The sequence below is a fragment of the Ipomoea nil genome, unplaced genomic scaffold (assembly GCF_001879475.1).
Source record: "Ipomoea nil cultivar Tokyo-kokei standard unplaced genomic scaffold, Asagao_1.1 scaffold1026, whole genome shotgun sequence".
NCBI classification, from domain to species: domain Eukaryota; kingdom Viridiplantae; phylum Streptophyta; class Magnoliopsida; order Solanales; family Convolvulaceae; genus Ipomoea; species Ipomoea nil.
Genome location: NW_017617454.1, coordinates 2050493 through 2072639, shown reverse-complemented (window position 1 = coordinate 2072639; position 22147 = coordinate 2050493). Strand labels below are relative to the sequence as shown.

Below are 22147 nucleotides of genomic sequence, written 5' to 3'. Positions count from 1 at the left end.
AAAGCAACAAAACCGTACCAGAGAGAGAGGGTCTAGAGCTAGGTACGTAAATTAAAAGATTTGGAATGGGACCTCTCACGCATTAGGGCTAATAATTAATGGGACCTCTAGAGCAATAGGACTAATTAAATATGAGCATAATGGTAGTTAAGTTAGTTTATATATGCCTTAAGCATGAGATCGACCTGAAAAGTACCCCACATTGATACTTGGATTACTTTATAATTAACTAGAAAGATACTTAACCGAACCTAAGTTAATCATAATATTATATATAGGGTGTTTAATTAAATAGGGTCGTTTTCCCTAGCTAGCTAGATGCTATATTTATTCATTATTATTGTTTCTAATTTTAGGTATGGTCCCCGCTCGCATGGAGACAATGACTTGTGGGTTCAATATAAAATTTACAAGTTGGAGCATGCGTAGGTGTACGACATTTTACTTATTTATTGTCCTAAACATTAATATTATGAGTTCTTTGAACTCCAAAATTCTACTATATCAATTATACTACATAATATAGGCCCTGTTTGGTAAAAAATTTACCTATAGGCCAATATTAACTTATTTGACCACTATTAATTATTTGATTTAGTTAAAATTGCAATACAAGTGTTTTGTTAATTAGCTTTTTGCAACTCCAAAATGCTAAAATTCAAAAAGCTATTCCAAACAACTTTTTCAATTAGCTTTCTCAGAAAAGAAATTATATCAAACAGCTATCAGCTAACAGCTAATTTACCAAAAACTTTTATACAATAGCTAATGTTATCAACTAGTTATATCCTCTAATTAACACAATCATCTATTAGTCAACAGCCATTTATCAAACATGGCGCATTTTCATCTTGTGGGTCCAAAAAAAGTTGTCTACATCTAAGATTTGTGAGAATGAATAAAAGTCAGGAGTAGAATTTGAGAGAACAAGTAGTATTTTCTTAATATTATCTTTTAATCATCAGTTGATTATTTTGGTTAGGCCATTGATTTGCTCCTTGATAATGACTTGACACTTTATAACACTTCCTAGACCATTTAACTAGTTGACCAATTCACAGTAATACCATTTTTTAAGGTAGGAGCGGTAAGAAGCTTGGAATAAATGGCAGTATAGCATTTATACTTCACGAAGCACATTTCATTTTAAGTTTTCAATATTATGTCATTATGACATCAATATATACCTACCGGCAAATTATGTTGTGACCCGGATCCGGAATAAGAGTGTCATTAGTTGCACCGTTTTCTCAGCCAATGATATTTTTTTCTATTTTTGTGAATATAGAGTTCAAAAATTGTGAATATAGATTCAAAAATTGTGTTAAACTATTAAATATAGAGTTCTGTAATTGTGAATATAAAATTCTGCATTGGTGAATATTGAGTACTGTAATTTTGTATATTGAGTTCTAAAATTATGAATATAGAGTTCAAAAATTATGAATATAAAGGAATGAATTCTGAAAATAAAGAGCAAATTAACAGCAAGGAATTTTTTTTTTTTTTCTAATTAAGACAGCAAAAAACAGCGTCATTTTAACATTTTGGACCTGGTCCACCTTGCAAGGTGAACCCAGGTCCATGGCATAACAATTGATGCCTACCAGCAGCCCAATTAGTTGAATAGTGCAGGGCTTTCATATACCTGTACAACATCATTGTTACCTGTACTGTTGAAGCACACTAGTCAATTTCAAGATGTAATTGTTCACAGGAATAGATATTGGGAAGATTGGTGATGCATATCGTTAATAATCCGTATTTACTAGAACAATCTCAAGTTCAAAAATGAGGCAAAAAGCACAAACAGATGTTAAGGTTACTTAAGCTGGCCCTGCGTGGGAGGGGGGAGAGGGGAGGGGTGGAGGAATGAAGGAAAATCACTCTAAACAATACAACAAAACATTCACACTCCAATTAATCTATGCTATACAACATTGCCACCCTTCCCAATTCCCAACAGCATTCTTTCCGACTTTCCCTTTTTCTATAAAAAAAAAAAAAAAAAAAAAAAAAAAAAAAAACAAACAAACAAACAAACCCCTTCCATAGTTCCATATTTCAAGACAATTTTTTATCTGTAGTGTTTGAATGAGGAAGAGAGATGGCATTGTATACAAAGCATGCACTCTAGCCGAATGGGGAAGGAACAGCCACTACAAGTGCATCTGATCGTTTTATACTTCCCATACCACAGATAATGCAGCCAGGTGTTGATAGAGCAGAGAATTTGGCCCCACAAAGATCACAGACATCATACCCAATTGTTGATAAGCGGCCAAGTGTAGCAGCACAAAATTGAGAAGGATCTTCTAATGGATCAATGGACTTGTTGGACAAGCCTCTTTGTACACAAATGTCAATCAAGCTTCTGAGTTCATCTTGCTTGCCTGCAGGTGCCTTAGATAGCAATAGTTCAAGCATCTGCTTGGAATAACCATAATTCTGCACATCCATATTCCTTTTGATGGCTGTCCGAATGCAGTTTATCCTGTGCTTAGCAAGAAGTGGCAATGAACCTAAATGTCGTGCTAATCTTGCCATTTCATCTTTCGCACTGATTGCACTAGGGCCTTGGACCTTCTGCAGTCGGCTGATTTCCTGTTATGGAACGCAAACTAACATCTATAAGCCAGGCTAGTACAAACGAACATCTATAAGCCAAAATGGAAAAATCATGTTTGATTTCCTGGAGGGGGTTGGCATCATCAAAGTCAAACTAAAATCCTAAACACAGTACCTGAAGAAGAGTGACAGCAATTTTGTATTGAGCACATATTGTGCCTTGAGCTTTGATGTCAGCTCCACGAGATTGATCCTTAGCCAGAGCCAAGAAAGCTTCATCAAAGCAGGATAATGCATCTGGAAGCTGATTCTGCTCAAGATGGGCAAGCCCAGTCTTAAAGCAAACTGAAGCAGCAGCTCCGCGAGGAACCTGTCAAGGGAGAAAGCCCCATAGTGTTATAGTAAATGGAAAACAAAAAGAAAGATAAACAAATGAATGAGAAAAGAGCAACAACAATTTTAACCAGAGGTTGTTTCATATTTTAAGTATTTTGAGTCTTCTCAATTCTTTATTCAGCATGAGCGGGTGTGGGGTGTGGAACAAGCCATTGCACAATGTTGAGATGTGTTATGGAGTTAAATCCTAATCCTACATTTATGAGTTTAAAAGCTTCTCTGGTTGCATTATACATGTTTAGGAAATATCAGATAGCCAAAGCTGGGGGGCAGCTGCTTCACACCCTGTTATTATGAAGAATGACCAACTTTGGCACCTCATGTTATTGGTTGCTTTTCAATTAATGGCACACCATCACATAAGACACAAACATAGAAAGCAGTAATATCTGTAGAGAGACTGCAAAATATTTTTAAGCTATAACCAAGGAGTTGAAAAATAAAAAATAAAAAATTAGTTGCACGACTGCAGAAGAGCACATAAATCTATCATGACCCAACTTGTAAGCCATATATTTCAATATAATTCTTACTAGCTCCCAGAATGTAAACTCTCATATCATGCAGGGGAATAAAATCTAACCTATATAACACATGAAAACTGTAAAATAAGTTTCACCTGTCCAGGACGCACGGCTTTTGGAGAAGCCGGACGTGCAGGAGGTGGTGCTGAAGCTCCTGGAGTTTCAAGAGCACTGAGATCAAGGGGTTGTGTGGAGGTTGGGACATGGACAGTCTGAAACTGAGATTGTTGCAGGGCAGTAGGCTGCATCACTTGAGGAGCAATGGCTTGTGGTGGTACACCACCGTCTGGAAGTCCAAATGACTCATTTGAGGCAATTGATTGAGTTGGTTGGGGAGGGACCCCTCCACCAGGAAGACCAATATCAGCTGGAATTACACTGGCCTGGTTTGGTTCAACTTTATTGTTTTCAACTGCCTGAGAACTTTGATCAAGTTTTGAAAGGAATGACCCAGGTGGAGGCAATGAAGCCGCAACCTGAATAGATGATATAGTATTCTGGAAGAAATCCTCAGGGATGGGCCCTGCTGTCATTCCAACTCCCTTAACCGGAGGAGCAGATTGTGACACAGGTTGTGTCAGTGAATCTGTTCCAAATAGATCTGCAGGAGCAGAAACAGCAGGAGAGGTGGTCACAGTTCCTGGTATAGCAGAAGCAGGTTGAGGTACAAGAAGGCCAAGATCTGGGTTTGAACCAGTTAGTGACTTGGCTCTAGGCATTGGCAGGCCAAATTGTTTTGTGGCTTCTTTAATCTTGTCTACATCCACCGTGGCAGAAGAAACTGGCTTGTCCCTGATTTTAATGAGCAACTTTTTCTTTTTTGAAGTTTCTTCTTCATCACTGCTGCTACCATCAGCAGCGCCATACAGTGATTTCTTGAATTCTTCCTCAGCTTTTGTCTGCTCATCTACTACATTAGAACCTGAAAACTGTTTAGTAAGACTCTCAAGACCCATCAAATTACCACCTATAGATTCACTCCCAGGCACTCCTTTAGACTGGTTGGACGTTAATGCCACTGTAGATGATTGCAGCCCATTTGCCTTGGTATCAGCACCATCAGCTTTAAATGCTTTCACCAGACTATCTTCTCTCACTTCAACAACATTGCCTCTTCCTTTGATTAAGCCCAGATAAACACCAATATGATCTGTTACGATGGATGGAATTGTACCATCATCAGTTCTCATATATGGCATCACCTCAGCAGCCAGCTCCCACTGTGGTATGCTCTTCAAGTTGGTTGGCGTCTTAATCTCCCAATTACCACCACCCCATTCAGGTCCCTTGGGAACCATACTTTCAGCAGCAAAGTTAGCAAATATACCTTGTGTCCAACCACTAGAGCGTACCCTCAAAATCCGTTCACAATATCGGCGCAGCTCTGGATCTGCACCCTCTTCTTCCAACTTCTGGGCAAGTCGCCGCATAGCACTAGGGTTAAGGTGGCATATAAATAGGTCTAGCAAGCTTTCATAGTCTGATATGACTTCAAAAGTTTCTTTTGCACTATCAAACTGAGCATATCTGTGAAGGGAGCAAAGCAAATAGAAGAGCTATGAAGTAAATTTTCAAAACTGAAGTCAAAACTGTGAATTCGGATCAAGCATTGTTATGAGAGAAACAGGAAGCTGTAATTTGAATATTGTTCAACAAAACCAATAATCAGGGCAAAGGATATGGGATAAAACATGTAAAAAAACGAAAGAGAGAAAAGTGCATGAAGTCAGAGGGTTCAACAAGTCTTTGAAAGTGTCGAACAGTTAATGGATTTACTCTAATATATTATTTATCTGAGCTCATAAATTTATCAAACAGAATATTAGTCATAATACATACTTGATACAAGAATATCCCAACTGTCGAAATTGGTGGAACAGGTGAGACGTTGAGGGGCATCGTGGATAATCTCTAGATCGTAAAAATTCATCCTTCAAAACAGATAAAGCAGTAGAAAACCGCAGCGCTTTGATTGCATATATCCCTCGCAACACCTGACTCATAAACAGGAATAAACAAAAGTCTAATGCACGGCAAAAGAAAAACCAAACAATCACACTTTCACCAAGAGAAAACCTCAAAATAATCAAATTTCCTTCACCTGAGTGAATTGTGGGCCAGATTGGGATAACGATACAGCAAGATCACCACAAACAGGTGGGCCACTGGCAAGTATATCAAGTGACCTTGGAGTGATCCGCAAGCTGTCAAACCTTCATTTAAATAACAAATAACAAAAATGTAAATGCCACAAGCATCCACAAGTATTTACATCTATGACCTTTGTTCCAAGAGTACTAGATGCATCAACCACACCACTAATAGTATCTCGATGGAGAGAAAAATTAAACCTGGTCGTTATCTGATATAGTACTTCTGAAAGATCAAGCTTCTGCTCAAAGTATTGTTGCATTGTCGCAAAACCAATTAGAAGCGGTTCAAGAAGCCCAACCAGACAATTCTTAATTTCAATTCCTTTTTTCTGTCTAGGATTTATATCGGTATGGTTTGCAAGCAGCAAACGATCATTCAAAGTTCCAATTAGCACTGCAGGAAGAGATCATAATGAAGGCTCAAAAAAGTTAACATTCATCCACAAGTAATATCAAATGACATTGGAAAAATAATAGAACAACATCTTTTGATCTATATTTTATTGCAAAAAGTGGGAAAGTTGGGAATCCACCTGCATTAGGCATGCTAATGGAAAGAATAGTTCTCACTTTTCCATCCCAGCCAAGAACACTTACAGCAGTAGTAGTAGAAAACAGAAGTGTAGGGCCAACCCATAGAAGGGATCTATAGTAATCACAAGTTAAGAGTCCAAATAAATGTAAAGCAATAAAGAAGACTTAAAGAAGTCCAAGAAAGAATTAAATGAAGGTAAGAAAACTAATGTATCCAAGGATATTGAAGGAAGCCCATTGTCAAATTTTCTAGAACTGGATGAAATAATATCTAAATCTGCCGAAACAATAAGCACCCTGTGCGTAGTTAATATGCCAGCAACATAACCTCTGAGAGTTTCTTGCCATTGTACCTGCAAAAGAGAATTTTTATAAGTCAATCAGTTCTGAACTCTTTATAAATTCAATGGATAAGAGTAAAGAGAAAAATGCTTCAATGAGCTAAATATAGAAGATCAGTGCCATGTCTCTTCTTCCCTTTGCAATTATAGTGAAAAGTCGTTTTACATGCACTTTCATGCTTACAAAAGAAGAATGGCATGGAAAGAGATGCACTATAGAAAATACTCGGTTCTACTCATGCAAAGTGTTTACCTGGAGCACAATTTCATTGACTTTCAATTTAATAACTTTTTTCCCTTCAGCTTTCGTTGGTATAAGATGGCCATCTGTATTTGAGAGGCGGTAACCTTGGAAAAGTTTTGCCAAGCCAATCTGGATGCCATAGGAAGCAAACATCACAGTTGACTCTACACCCCCACCCCCCAAAAAAAAATAAAAAATAAAAAGTTGGAATCAGAATCATTACAGTAGTTAATACAAGATGTTAATAACATGAATATTGTACTGAAGTTACCTATTGGAGTAGAGAAGATCCGATCAACTTCACTTTCAAACATAAACTGTTGTGGTCCCTTAACTTTGGCAACCTCCGTATCTGCAGTCTGTTCTAGATCAATTGCTGCCCCATTCTTCTCATTGGACTCTTGTTTAGCTGCTCCCGGCAATGTATATAAAGAAAGCCCAGTCCTATCCTCATCAAGAATTGCAAAATGATTTTCATTACGACCAATAAAGGCAGCATCCCGACCTTGAGAATAGAAAGAATAATAGAAATTCAGTACTTTAATTTATAGCAGAAAACTTTATATATATGTTGAGAGTCATGACACAACAGTATATATATTGCAGCACCAGAAAAGTTTCAAAAACCAGGAAAGACCTTTAACTGTGGTGGCTTTACTATTTGCAAGTTGAGAATCTGTGTTTTCCCAATAAAGAACCACTTCATGCGTTGAACCACTGAACTCATAAACTATGAGAAACAGGTGCTGCAGTTTGCTATAAACAACATTCTTTGGATGGAATTCTACATTTCCAGGAATCTGAGGAAACAGAGCAGAAGTTAATGGAGCTCAAGACACACTGATGATGTACAAGTAAACTGCCTTGACCTTTTCATAGCAAAGATTATCAAAATTACCGAGGTATAAAGCTTCTTATATATAGTGTCTGCTCCAGAAGAGAGATTATAAGCCATAAGGTTCACTCCTTCCACATAGAAAGCCCTGACAGGATAGTGGAGAATTCGGTTCTCTTTACTAAAAAAGTTTAACTCCAGATGGAATGCCTGTGTGAAGTATGGTGATCAGAGAAAATTTTAAACAAATTGTCAAATCTGAAAGACAAAGCTTATAACATCACCTTCCTACATACCTGGCAGACAGGAATGTGTCTCAAATAATGTTTAGTATCCAAAATAGTAATGAGAGGCAATCGAGATATTGGAGCACTCTTGGCATGACCTTCCATAAAATGCTATGGAAAAGAAAGAAAAAAGTATGAAAAATAGAGTTAAGGCAAAAATTTCACATTGAGAAAAATCAACAAAATATAGGGTAGCAAGCAACAATTCATCTGTTCAATACAATCAACCAAGTATATATATGGCTACCCATACTAACTGAGCGTATGAATGAAATGATAAACGTGAGTGTAACAAATGTACTAGTAAAGAACAGGCGATTGTTATTAGTCATATGTAATCTTCAAGGCAAACATAAAGAGAGGTCAGTCCAGAAATGCATACACTGTAAAGAAAAGCTTTCCGAGCTATGTCTGATATTGTAAGCTGGCTTTGCCTGATGTGAAGTCAACAAATAGTCAATATTAGTGCATGCTATAATTATCCTTGTTTGCAATGAATATGAAAATATCAGACATGGTAGATTGGTAGCGCATATAGTAGATAGAAAATAGAGCGGGAATTGATGTTTTATCCAAAAACTGTTGCCACTAGCTAAGTAAAGCATTACACACTGGAGCACTTTGTTACAAATTCAACCCTTCAATTATTACAGAATAAAGAAAAAAAAAAATTACAGGAAGATAACTACAACTCAACCCTTCAAGGATGGCAATTTTGATAATCGATTTTAATTTAACTTCACAAGCTCTAACAAAACTAACAAAGAGAATTCCCAACTCACCCCTTCAGATGATGCTCTTGCAGCTTTGCTTGAAGCTGATGATCAGCTAGTATTCCAGATGAACCAAGTGCTGAAAGTTTCTCCTTCAATACAGACGCTGCATGGCACAATATGGATATAACAAAAGTTAGCATGAACACTCAAACAATAATCCACTTGAATCCTATATAATTTCATTTCTTGAGGCAAAAAGAAAGATGATAGTTCTGAAGAATTTTAAGGATCTACATTTATTTTCTTTTGACCTATGTAACTGTTTATCACTTTATTGCTTAAAGATATCAAGATCGCATCACTAGATCTAATGTCCTAGAACTCTAGAAGGTTGATAAGAGTTTTGCAATTCTTGTTCCAAAGATAATACAATTAACTAACCAAACAACCTAAACCCTTCTGAGCTCATCAAAAGTTCACAAACATACAAAAAAGAACTCCAAAATAAAAAGGTCGGCACCATACATATAAGAGCTGAAATATCTAAGTATGACTTAAACAGTCACCTGACGATCCCCGTGCACTCTGTAAAACTGCAAACAGTTGTTTCCTTCCATCTCTAGTGTATGCAGATTTATTTTTCCGATTGTCACCACCAGTCAAATTCTGTTGAGAAGCACCAGCATATCTATTAGATGTCACTGAAAGTAATCTATCTATAGCACAAAACTAATACCCACCGCAAAAAGCAACACAGATAGATTCAATTTCGGGTGAACTTCTAAAGCCTTAACACGTGGAAGTGGGTAAACTGTTTCTCCCCCTTGCTGTGAAAGAATCCGAGGGATATCAATTGATTCAATTGCTGCAAAATAGCATATAACAATATGAATCAGAAAATTACTGCAAGTAAAGGTCAGGCAAAAACATTAATAAATTAAGGACAAATCTTCTTTTAAAAAGCATGGTTTTTTATGTCTTGTGGCATTTCACATGCATTGTTAATGATTTTTGAAATTGTAAAATTTGCCTTCCCAAACAAGAATGAGAATCTGACACTTGGATAACTTCATTATCTGAACTCATTACTGCTACAACTGTATATCAAATAGGTAGTTCAAAAAAACAATAATTGTACAAACCAGCAGGTTCAAAAAAATTTGCTTGCATAGGAGGCCTGTTAGGATTCAGCATCACTCTTGTTTTCCACACTTGGATACTTCCATCTTTGGACAGAGTGACAAGTAATCGCAACAGTGGTAGCCAAGAAAGCGACGTAATGGGCTGAGAACCAACCTGTGTGCTGGAATTGCATTGGAATAATGAATGGTCAGGAACCAACTCAACTAGATAAATGAAATAAACCGTCATAATTAATAGATATGAATATGAATATTGTAAGTCAAAATACGGTTCCACTACAACTTTATGAACAAGTCAAAAACAGTCCACAACTTGCCCAAACACTAACAGACACAACTTACATTCCAATCATCATAGGCCTCTCTGTGGATACATCCCATGCAACAAGTGTCCCACGCCTATCACCAATGAATAGCCATTCCAGTGTTGGGTGAAATGCAAAAGCACCAGCACCAATCAGCTTAATAGTATTATCAACTACAAAAATACAAAAAATAAAAAATAAAAAATTTATTCATGAAGCTAGAATATCAAGTGAGATCCTTTTCCAGTCCAATGAATGATAAAAATATATAAATATTCAAGGGCAGAAGGTTCATAGTGGTACGTTGTAAAGTGTAATGCACAGCATATGTATGGATATTGTAAGCTCGAATTAGACCTTCTGCATAAGCTACATACTGGAATCAAGAAAAAGAGTAAAGAATGTCAGATGACGGTTACAGGAAATTCAGGATGTCAAATATGGCAATAATAGATGTATATCAAAATCAAAGTCGTTTAGTTACCAAAACAGGAAGCCGAGGATGGCAAGCCAGATTGACAATAGGTTTCTTCAAGTCTGTCTTTATTTTTGTAGGCGCTTTCCCACCTTCAACAGTTCCAACAACTTCACCCAAGAAAATGCTAATCATTTTAGAACATTTAACGACACATTCAACAATAAAATTACCTTGAGTGCTATTTACTTTATACAGCAACTTAAGGTATAATGCAGGTTTTCTTCAAAGTGAAATGAAAAAATATTAAGAGAGGACAAGGTTGAATAATCTTTTTTTTTTTCTGATTTACAAAAACATCGGAGTGTTAGTATAAGCAGAAGATGTGCAACCACAAGCAGAGGGAGGGATGAGGAACTGCTCAACTACATTCCCTAAGAAAGTAAATGCCTTCACCCCCTTTTTATTTCTTGATAGACAGAAGAGGGTTTAAGTTACTTCCTCATTTCCACCAACTTTATAGAGGCTGAAACAACTGCACAATAATATTCTGTACAACACTTTTAAGTTTTGATTCCTCTCCTATTTACTACCTCTCTTCAGCAATTAAGAGGGAGGACCAGCCCCAAATCAAAAATCAGAGAAAATAAAATAAAACATTTTTAAAAAATAATTCTCACCTTGAATTGAAGATACAGTTGATAATAAAGAATAATAATGAAATACAGATTTTCTGTTTACCTTACGGCAGGAGAAACAAAGTGTCCAAAAAATTAAGATATGTCTAGTTCTACCCAGGAAAAACTAGAGTAAAACGACAGAAAGGATCAAGACTAGACAACCCACATTTGATAATCTACCAACCTGTGACACTCATCCTGCGATGGAAACCAAAAAATACTACAGGTTGAAGGGGAGTCAAGGCAAGATGGACTTCAGCATCAGAAGAAATGTGTTCCATCCTTTTTTCAGGTGAATGCAGAACACAGGTTTGCTCAGTATCAAAATCACATGATCGAATTGTACAGTCCTGCAGAGCAGAGGGGCAACCATCAGACACATACAAAATGCCAGCGAATAATAACAAGCATGTCCACAATTTTTACCAGCAAAAATGCGAATAGAAGCACCAAAAACAATGATAAAGAAAACAAAGAAAAAAACTAATTCATCTTGGTAAGCAAAACAATATATGGAACTTCAATATTCAGCACCATGTGAAGATTCAGAAATGTTAACCCATACTGTACGATACGTGGCTTCTGAAAATACAAAATCTGAAGTCAGAGCCGCTTAAGGAACTAACCTCAAGTATAGCAATAACAGCATTCCCACTAGTCGGACTATAAGCCATTCGAACAACGGGCGATCCAATATCTATGGCAGCGATCTTACATCCAGTGTATGCGTCAAATTCTGAAGATTCCAAAAGCATAATCACACAATAGTATAATGAAAGCATAGCACAGTATTCACGAGTGCTGGGAACGAGAAGGAGAAATCGTGCGAAGTGCAGGATTTACCGATGACGTAAGTGCCGACGGCGACGGATACGAGTGCCTGAATGGGGTGGAAAGCGGCAGCGTGAGGCTGCAAGGGTTTTGAGCTCCGGCCGACGTGCCGGAGATCTAAATGTTGAAGCGTGGTCCATTCCATCGATCTCTTCCCACAATTGAGCTCTCAGTTTCAGATCATGGAAATCGAGAAACGACCAGAAGACCAGTTCGAGGAACGAAAATTAGTAGCAATTCAGATCTCAGAACCTCAAAGACGTCCGTCAAAAACTCTGAGAAGATTACCGCAGTATCTTCACCTCTTCAAGTCTTCAACAACTAATCTACCTGAAGAGAAATGATTCAATGATAATGGAACCCAAAAATTTTGGGGCGAAATTCGCAGGAAAATAAAAGAAGAGATCTTTAAAAAAAATAAATTTAAAAAAAAAAACAAAAAAAAAAAAACAAAATAAAGGGACAGCAGACAACGTGATGAAATACCTAATTAGCCCCTGAAGTTTTAAAATGAAAACAATTAAAGTTTGCTTTAAACTCTGGGCCTCAGGCCCGCCTGCATTTAAGCCCATTTTTCATTTACCATTTAACTAATGGGCTTCGTTTTGCGGACTTTTCACCCCAATTCCTTGATGGACTGGCCCATAATTATTGGCTGCAAAGTTTCCTTGTTCCCGACTCTATTCGGGAGGGATCGTTATATTATGCACCGCGGTGCATAATCGATTATGCACCGCGCGTTAAACACTACAGTGTGTTTAAATTGACACTGTCAAAACAACATCGCTTTATTTAAGTAAAGAAACGGCCCGCCGTTAGAGTTAACGGAGTCCGTTTGTTTGGTGTATTAAGCACCAACTGACACTACAGTATATCTAAACTGACACTACAATTATATCAAAATGATACTGTAGTTATAGTGAAATGAAACTGCAGTGTATATAAAATGAAACTGAATAACATTTCACATATTTGAGTGTATATTGTACAATGAAGCTGTAATTATATCAAAATGATCATGTAGTTGTGTTTTAATGAAACTATAGTGTATATAAAATAAAATTAAATAACATTTTCACATATTTGAGTCTATAAATATCGAATGAAACTATAGTTATATCGAAATGAAACTGTAGTTGTGTTGAACTGAAACTGCAGTGTATACAAAATGACATTGAATAACAGAGTTACTTTTTGCAAAAGGGTGCGAAACGGCGAAAACAAACACTATTTATTTTCATTTAAAAAAAACGCGGGGTGCATAATCGATTATGCACCGCGGTGCATAATATAATTTGCCATTCGGGAGAATGTCGAGGTCGATAGTGCTATGTGGACCATAGTTGTCAAATGAAAATATAGTATAATTAAAATGTTATTTTTTAGTGTTGTTAAAATGAATTTAGTATGTGTTAAAAATGAAACTAAAAAACAAAGCTCATTCAACATAGTATATTGTCAAATGAAACTGTAGTATAATTAAAATGATACTTTAATATTTGTTAAAATGAAACTAGTGTGTATTAAAACTGAAACTAAAAAACATAGCTCATTCAACAATGTATATTGTCAAATGAAACTGTAGTATAATTAAAATGATACTTTAATATTTGTTAAAATGAAACTAGTGTGTGTGAAGAATGAAACTAAACTTCAAAGCCATACAACAACATATATTGCTAAATGAATGTGGAGTGTAATGAAAATAATACTTTAGCATTATTATAATTAAACTAGTGCGTGTGGAAAATAAAACTTCAAAATAAAGCTCATACAATAATGTATATTGTCAAATGAAACTGTAGTAGAATTAAAAGGAAAGATTTCGTTGAAATTGTTCGTTTGGAAATTTCCCAAGAAGCTAACCATGCTTTAGTATTACTATAATGAAACTAGTGTATGAAAAATGAAACTAAAAAACAAAACAATATTGTCAAATAAAACTAAAATATAATTAAAATAATATTTACTCCATGGATCACACTACTACATAGACCATGGTCCACAGTAAAATTTGCCGAAGAATGGTAAAATTTGACCACTAAATCAATTAGAAATATGAAAGTTAAATTGCTCCAATAGTCTCTTAAATCTTCAATTAAAAGTTTTGGAAGTTGGAGAGATATACTACTCCAATCACTCTAAATCACAATTCATCTAAACAACCTTTAAAGAGTCATTTGAGCAATGAACCGTCTGTCTCAACCGTTTCAAACACACCCTTCATCATCAACATCAACATCCTTTTTTTTGCAACAACCAGCATTATTATTATTATTATTTTATTAGGTTTAAACTAATCGACAGAAATACCATTTTTCATATTTGTATACATAATGTTACAAATGCTTGGTTTGAAATATATGTTTATACAAAAGAATTACAGCCCTTAACCAAAACGGTGGAGCATGCAAATTAATAGGGCCCGATGATTCGTGTGAATCATCAGTTGAAAACGTTAAAGGATGTCCGGTCAAACACCTCATTTCCCATTGCCTTATTTTGTTGGAAGATCGTCCTTAATCTGTCAACTTCATCGTTTGTCAACTTTTGTCAAAACTTGAATGACAATCGCCCTTCCGAGTCGTGGGTGACGAGGAAGATTTATCTTCCTAATTCGCATTCATAAATAACAATACATTTTTTTATTTTTGCGGGTACGTATATAAGGCTAAGGCAACATGATATGATTACGGGTTTTATAAATTTGTAAATTAATACGTTGTTTTGGATGTTCAAGATAGGAAATGATGGGGAAGGGGGCAATGTTGAGTTTTGTAGCGTTGCTTACAATGGCCCAGATGTTGGGACCTGGGGCTGCTTCGGCAGCAAAAAGAGGCAAAATGGTTACAATTCTGAGCATTGACGGGGGAGGTATTAGGGGGATTATTCCGGCCACCATTCTGGCGCATCTGGAATCCAAGCTTCAGGAGCTAGACGGACCCGAGGCGAGAATTGCAGATTACTTTGATGTAGTGGCGGGAACAAGCACGGGTGGGTTAATGACCGCCATGCTTACAGCTTCTAACAAAGATAACCGTCCCTTGTATGCTGCCAAGGACATTAACCCATTTTACAGGGAACATGGACCAAGAATCTTCCCGGCATTCAGGTTACAAAACTAAACTCTACCCAACTTAATTAGTTGCTTGGTTCTCAGATTTGTTACGTACTGAGATTGATTGATTGATTGATTGCATATGTGTTTGTTTGTGTGGTTAAGCCGAAACAACTTCCTGAAGAATTTAGGCGGGCCCAAGTACGACGGGAGGTATCTGAGAGGGCTGGTCAAGAGATTACTAGGAACCAGAACAATGAGCGAAACGCTAACATGTATTATTATACCCAGTTTCGACATTAAACGCCTTCAGCCTGTTATGTTCACTACAACTGACGTATGTATATATGACCATCGTCAAACCAAAAAAAAAAAAAAAAAAAAAAAAAAAAAAAAAAATGATTGCAATTCTTCTCTATATATATATATGCATGCTTACATTCTGGAATATTATGTATGTGCAGGCAAAAGCAAATGCCAGCAAGAATGCTCAGCTATCAGATGTGTGTCTGGGTACATCTGCAGCGCCAACTTATTTCCCACCTTACTATTTCGAGACCAAAGACGAAGCCGGAAATATATGGAAATATAATCTCATTGATGGGGGAGTTGCTGCTAACAATCCAGTAACAACTCATTAGAATGAATACTATCAATTTTTTTTAACGTTTCTTTCTGCAACCTGTTTTTGACTTTTATACATCTATACTATATACTATACTATATATACAGACTATGATGGCCTTAACCCACATCTCCAAGGAAATCTTGACGGGAAACGTTCAGTTTAGTAAGATGGAGCCATTGGACACCAAGAGAATGCTGGTTTTGTCATTGGGCACGGGGGCGGCTAAGAATGAAGAGAAGTATGACTGTGCCAAGGCCTCATCATGGGGTGTGCTTAGTTGGGTATTCTACAATGGCAACTCTCCATTGATAGATATCTATGGAGCTGCCGGTGCTGATATGGTGGACATTCATGTTTCCACCCTCTTTCAATCCATAAAAGCTGAGAGGAATTATCTCAGGATTCAGGTACTAATAAAAAAGTGTCTATGCATGCAGCTCTATCATTCTATGTTCCATGGACACTGACTTTTTTTAAACTTGAATTGGCAGGATGATATGCTGACAGGGGCATCATCATTTGTTGATATTGCAACCACAGAAAACATGGAAATGCTTGAACAGATAGGACTTAATATATTGAAGAAACGAGTTTCTCGGGTAAATCTGGATACAGGAAGATATGAGGAAGTTCAAGGGGAGGGAACCAATGAAGAAGCTCTAGCCCACTTTGCAAAGATGCTTTCAGATGAAAGGAAGAGTCGACATGCCAACTAAAACGATACATACATACCATTTGCCAGAACTTCTGTAATCTCACTATTTTATCTTCAGTTCAGAGTCTAACTAAAAGGGACTTGTGTAACACAATTTTTTCACAATACTTCGATTTTCCAGAAAATGCCACGCTCAAACATGAGTGCACAAGTATTTGCAATCAAGAAATTGCCCAAATCGCACAGGGTAACGATATCAATTCACAAAGCATGTCTAAATTGCCACAGAGTATATAAGCATGTCTAAATTGCCACAGAGTATATAAGCATGTCTAAATTGCCACAGAGTATATATATACTAAACGCAAAAGGGTTGTAATCAATTTACTAGCCTGTAGCTCTACAAGTTCAGACAAAATTCAGTTCAAGCCTGTGTTCAACATATGCAGGCTGAAATGTGTGTGAAATTCTGCAAGAAAAAGCCTGCACAAAGGTAAATAAAAGAAACAATAAGTATGAAATCAGTTGGAAATGAAACAAAAAGCTAGAGGGAGATTAAGAAAATCATCCATCCTAACATCTTGAAACTCTTTTAATAATACTAGTAAAATGCACATACGTCGCACGCATTAGAATGTGATAAAATTCTAGTGTATTATTATGCTCAGCATTCAAACTGAATAGGTAAATAATTAAATATTATTCTACATACAAATTTAATTAAGAAGTTTTACTCCAAATATTTATTTAATTAGATTATAAAAACTAGTTCATATAATTACAAATATTGTATTAATCAAAACTACTAATACTGGAACACCTGAACCAGTTTTGCAAGAATTAAACTGAACCAATACTATTAGCAACCTCCAATCCTCCTTACAACATCAATCTGACAAACTCTAGCCTAAATTTCAGTGAGATTCAGAATGCTTCCTGTAAAAATTCACTTACCATATTGCTGTTGAGGAGGCTACTGGAACATTCTGGAGTATGCCTTCTTCTCCTGATTTTGTCTATCAGCAATCTGCAAAGTAGTTAATTTAATTATAAAAACATGCACAGAAGATAACATACCGGCATATATATATTTTTCCAATACAATGAAAAGAAAGGATATGGTAAATGTTTCATTAAACAAATTTTATCAAGTTGGAAATCACTGACCTTCTTCCTTGCTGCAGCAAGCTCCTTTTTTATACCACCTGAAATAAACATAAAAATCAACTAAAATAACCCATTGCTTACTAGATTGACATAACTATATCAAATGTCACTCACCATCACTTGGATCCAATTCAGAAGCTTTCTTGAAACTTTCAGCTGCTGCATCAATGGCATTGAGTCCCATGTGTGCCTGAAAATTAGTAATATGTAATTCAAATATCTTGGCATGTACAGAGAAATAGCACATTACAGTATTAAAGTTGTAAAGATATGAAGGTTTGGACCCCTTAATAATAAGTTAATAACAATAACAATACCTATAACAAGACAATAACATATACAGTAATAAACACTATGAAATTGTGGCTACTCAAAAGAATATAGACTGGAAACACATTGACTGCTTCTTCCTTTCAACACGGTTAACAAGGTTTTAACATTTGATTGTGACAATACAACCCAGAGTGCTAGGTATTTCCAGATGAGTATAAAGGATGTATCACAAGTTGCAAGGAAATAACAAACATTACAATAAGCAGGATGGATGTACAGCGAATTAGTACTAAGAAATACAAGAGCATATGTTGCATGGAACGCTATAGATGAGCTGAGTACAAAGAGAACTCTTGCCAGATTGCATAGATCAAAGATGAAAATCAAATTCATTTAGAGGTGTTGCTGCAGAATAGCTACCTGTCCTTGGCGATAAAAAGCTTTGGCATTATCTTTAGCATCCCGAATGGCAAAATCAGCATCCAACAGTGCTCCATCAAAATCTCCTAGCTTCAATTTACAGGCCTGGAACAAGCATGTTCAGTATCATTTCATTTGTTGTCAGTTATCAATGACCTCTGAGAAGTAAAATATTCTGAACAAACAAGAGGAAGAGTAAGAGAAGTGTGAAATAACTTACAGAACAATTTGAAAAGATCTGAGACCTCATATTCATCAAAGTCTTTATATTCACTGTCCAATCAGAAGATGTAATCTGAGAATCAGAAAGACTGCACAGTTTGTCATGACCCAAAACAAGTAGCTTACCATTATCAATGTTGTTCTTCTCCCAACAGATTTCCAAGTAGTGAACAGCTTTGGTATACTTTCTTATAGCCATTTTGTAGTCTTGCTTCTACATGTGGAAAACATAAAGATACAAATAATCATAAGGCTAATGAATAGTACGAGCAGGCCCCTATCTTCCACAAGAACATTTTGTTCATTTAAACATTAGTCATTAAACAAGACTAAACACAATGTGGTCCAACCAAAGTGCTCTCAAGTGCACATTCATTGCACAGAACTTATTGTCATCAACAAAAAATTAGGAAAAAATAAAAATTCAAATTACCTTGTAGTGTTCATTCCCAACAGCTTTGATACTGTTTGTAGCATTAATCCACCATGAAACCTCATCCGGTTTCACATCAAGATCAAGCGTCCAGTCAGGATAAGTGTCACCGTCTTTAAAGAAATTACATGTTCCATCATCCTCTCCTTCTGGAATTTCCCCACAATCTTCTATAAGAACATTGACATCAGGATAATCATTTGCCCCTGTAGGTACACGTTCAATCGTACGAATCAATCCCAATCCTTTGATGACCTTTCCAAATACCACATTCTTCCCATTCAGATGAGTCAGTTGAGATGTAGTAATGAAAAACTGAGAGCCATTCGTATTAGGACCAACATTGGCCATTGACAGCATTCCTTTTCTTTCATGCTTCATCTCAAAATTCTCATCATCAAATTTAGACCCATAAATGGATTCTCCACCAGTTCCATTTCCAGCTGCCACATCCCCACCTTGTATCATAAACCCCCTAACAATACGGTGAAAGCAAGTACCCTGCAAATATCATTAGCCCTACTCAGAACCAAAGCAGATTAAAATATGAATACAAGCAGAATTACAGTAAACAAAACATCGTCATGTTGCCATGATAGGCAACAGAACTCACAATCGTGATCATTATTTTATTATTTCAATAGGCATATACATTTCATCGGAATCCGAAACTTAGAAATTCCCATCCATCACAGATTCACAGTACGGCGGAAACGGTAAATATATTTTATCATAATCAGATTAGTTTCGATAAAAGTAAATAGTAATCCTCCAAGCACAAATTTCCTTTATTATTCATTACTACATTTCATTCCGTCTCGAACCTCGAAGTATTACGACTTCAACCAACGAACTTAGTCCAACTATGAATCTATGATCAAAGTTCCGGAGTGCCTCTTCAAAGCTCACAAATAGTTGAAACAGTAATATAACAAACCAAACCAGATAGATTCACGTAACATATGCAAATGCAGGTATGAAGAAGAAGGAAACGGACCTTATAATGGAGGTTAACGCCAGTTTCAGCGCTAACGCCGCGCTCTCCAGTACAGAGCGCCCTGAAGTTCTCGGCGGTTTTCGGCACAACATTCGCGAACAGCTCCACCACTATCCTCCCTTCCATCTCTCCCCCTATGCTTATGTCCAGGAAGCACCTCGGGTTCGCCATCTTCTCTCTGTGTCAAAGGATTGCAGTTTGCAGAAACGGACGGCTAAAACCCAAAACCCAAAAGAGGAAGGGAAGGAGACAGCGAAACGGACTGGAGATATGGGAATGCGAAAAAACCGGCTGACGGTACAGTATGGTCTGCGCGTCGTGGAGCAATGATCGCGTGCACCACTTCGCTGAAACCACAACCGTCAATTTTATCCTTTTGCGACAACTGCAATCGCCCTACCCGTTGGATGAACCTGTTCTCTTACAAACAGCCCATTTTAGGTAAATGAACAATTTTTTATACGGAAACAATATCAGACATTCAGACCCCTGTACGTCTTATTACCCCCACTAATTTTGACTTGTATGAATTCGTTATTATTTTTAACTTTTGTGGATAACTTTTGTACAAGATACATTTGTATAATAATTTTTAAATTTTATAAATGATGAACTCGAATAAAAGAATGTTAATAAGAATCAGACTTGTAATTTTTATGCCTAAGAGTAAAAATAATGACATTTATAACACAAATATTAAATTCATATGTAACTATATATTATTCCCGGTGTATTAATGCTTGGGAAAACAGAGATAAGAGTTAGATAGGAACACATACTAATTTTTTTTTTAAAAAAATGCAATTAAGATATAAAACTAAAAATAGTCACAATTAAGCGTTTGAACTAAGAAAAAATATATGCAAATTGAGTGTTTTTGACTTATTTTTACAAGTAAAGATTGTATTATACTGGTGAGGCATCCACAAATATTTTTCTTTTAAATTTAAGACTTATTTCACATTTGTGTCCGCATTTCTCTTTATAATAAAATTATTATTATTGGATATCAAAAGATATTATGTGGGCAACTTCAAAAAAGTTGGTTAGGTCATTCATTTGGTAATCACTAGGTTACAAATTTGACTCCAAGAGAAAGTGATCTATTAACCTCCATGGTTAGTTTATCTCATTGTTGTCCATCGATGGCTAGAGTTACAAGATGAAGTTTATGTTGTATACCCTCAGATAGTGACTATAAATTTTTCTTTTTTTGAAAAAGATACATTTTGTTTTTTTAATCAAATCTAAATAAAAAAAAAATTTAAAAATTTCTTTTGCCCTTTCATGTAGCAATAACTGTCTGCCCACTATTCTTAACTTGGTCTAAGCAAGGATGACAACTGCGTAGGGCGGAGCGAGGAGTATACTACCCGTCTCGACCAGGGAATTAAAGAAAAAATTATGTTTCTATTCTCATAGAGAATTAGACGAGGATAACCTAGATTTTCCGTTCCTAGTCAAAGTCTCTAATTAGTATAATTCTTAATAATCAAATAAAAAATGTTAAAATTGTTAATTACTTAATAATAATTAAAAGAAAAGTATATATGTGTGCATGTGTGCGCGTGCGTGCGCGTGTCGTGCGGGGTCGGGTCGGATCGAGATGGGGTATCTTCGTCCCCCAAAAAAATTTCTATCCCCATCCCAATTAGGGCGGGGATTGGGGATCGATGTTGGAGACCGAGAAAATTGAAATTGCAGACAAAAACCTTAGTCTTAGCCTAGATCCACATAACCTTCGAATGGATTAACGAAGACAACTTCATATTCATTCAATCTTAGGGGCAAAGACATCTCACTCAGCAATGACGAAAACAAAGTGTCACAATTCCTACCAAATAATTCGAGAGTTTATTTAACCTTTTATGAATAAATTGCAGACAATAGTTTGTAAATCTAACAAAATATCAAATAAATCATAAGAACATACCTTATGTAAACAAATCCTTTTAGTACTATATCTTTCTCCGATTGAATGCAAAATATATCTACGAGAAAGATCTTCACTAGTAGCGAAGTTTTTCGGCGATGGTGATATGGTTCTGTAAGAGAATTGATGGAGACGGATTAAATCTTATAAATTTCTTGGTGTGATTGTGTGAACGCGTGAATGAGTCACTAACGAAACATATGTATTCTTTATGTTTTTTTCATAAAGTTCTAGAATATGAGGCAAATAATGTATATCTATTTCACATACAATATATTCTAGAAAGTCGGTCAAAATTAGGAATGTCAAAGTGGGTTGCCCCACCTCAGCGTAGACGCGTAGTCCAAAAATTTTGTGAGCCACCTCAGCGTAGACGCGTAGGAGTAATGT

At 36.3% G+C, this 22147-nt stretch overlaps 3 protein-coding genes across 4 annotated transcripts; 1 reads left to right on the top strand and 2 right to left on the bottom strand.

Annotated features, from left to right (window-relative positions):
• Positions 1 to 1739: 1739 nt before the first annotated feature.
• On the bottom strand, positions 1740 to 12357 carry LOC109180485. Its single transcript, XM_019330100.1, has 24 exons — positions 11984 to 12357; positions 11767 to 11876; positions 11325 to 11490; positions 10530 to 10630; positions 10349 to 10421; positions 10083 to 10218; positions 9741 to 9901; positions 9339 to 9463; positions 9165 to 9264; positions 8665 to 8761; positions 8265 to 8316; positions 7892 to 7993; positions 7659 to 7805; positions 7398 to 7560; positions 7032 to 7265; positions 6770 to 6924; positions 6400 to 6528; positions 6175 to 6292; positions 5840 to 6035; positions 5590 to 5701; positions 5328 to 5482; positions 3584 to 5015; positions 2744 to 2938; positions 1740 to 2604 (listed from the first exon to the last, which is right to left on the bottom strand). The coding sequence occupies exons 1-24, from the start codon at positions 12114 to 12116 to the stop codon at positions 2134 to 2136; spliced, it is 4863 nt and encodes a 1620-aa protein (XP_019185645.1). The 5' UTR covers positions 12117 to 12357; the 3' UTR covers positions 1740 to 2133.
• Positions 12358 to 14536: 2179 nt separating this feature from the next.
• LOC109180268 (patatin-like protein 3) lies at positions 14537 to 16535 on the top strand. 2 transcript variants are annotated; one of them, XM_019329759.1, is made up of 6 exons: positions 14537 to 14628; positions 14712 to 15083; positions 15195 to 15366; positions 15494 to 15655; positions 15762 to 16064; positions 16149 to 16535. In XM_019329759.1, exons 2-6 carry the CDS (start codon positions 14719 to 14721, stop codon positions 16371 to 16373), a joined length of 1227 nt encoding a protein of 408 aa, XP_019185304.1. In that variant the 5' UTR covers positions 14537 to 14628; positions 14712 to 14718; the 3' UTR covers positions 16374 to 16535. The 2 variants fall into 2 exon arrangements, with proteins under 2 accessions (XP_019185304.1, XP_019185305.1); XM_019329760.1 differs by having other exon boundaries at positions 16198 to 16306.
• A 67-nt stretch (positions 16536 to 16602) lies between these two features.
• Positions 16603 to 20241, bottom strand: LOC109180269 (peptidyl-prolyl cis-trans isomerase CYP40-like). The gene is made up of 9 exons (XM_019329761.1): positions 19825 to 20241; positions 18828 to 19328; positions 18521 to 18608; positions 18393 to 18445; positions 18173 to 18277; positions 17594 to 17669; positions 17480 to 17517; positions 17267 to 17339; positions 16603 to 16795 (listed from the first exon to the last, which is right to left on the bottom strand). The coding sequence occupies exons 1-8, from the start codon at positions 19993 to 19995 to the stop codon at positions 17286 to 17288; spliced, it is 1086 nt and encodes a 361-aa protein (XP_019185306.1). The 5' UTR covers positions 19996 to 20241; the 3' UTR covers positions 16603 to 16795; positions 17267 to 17285.
• Positions 20242 to 22147: the final 1906 nt, after the last annotated feature.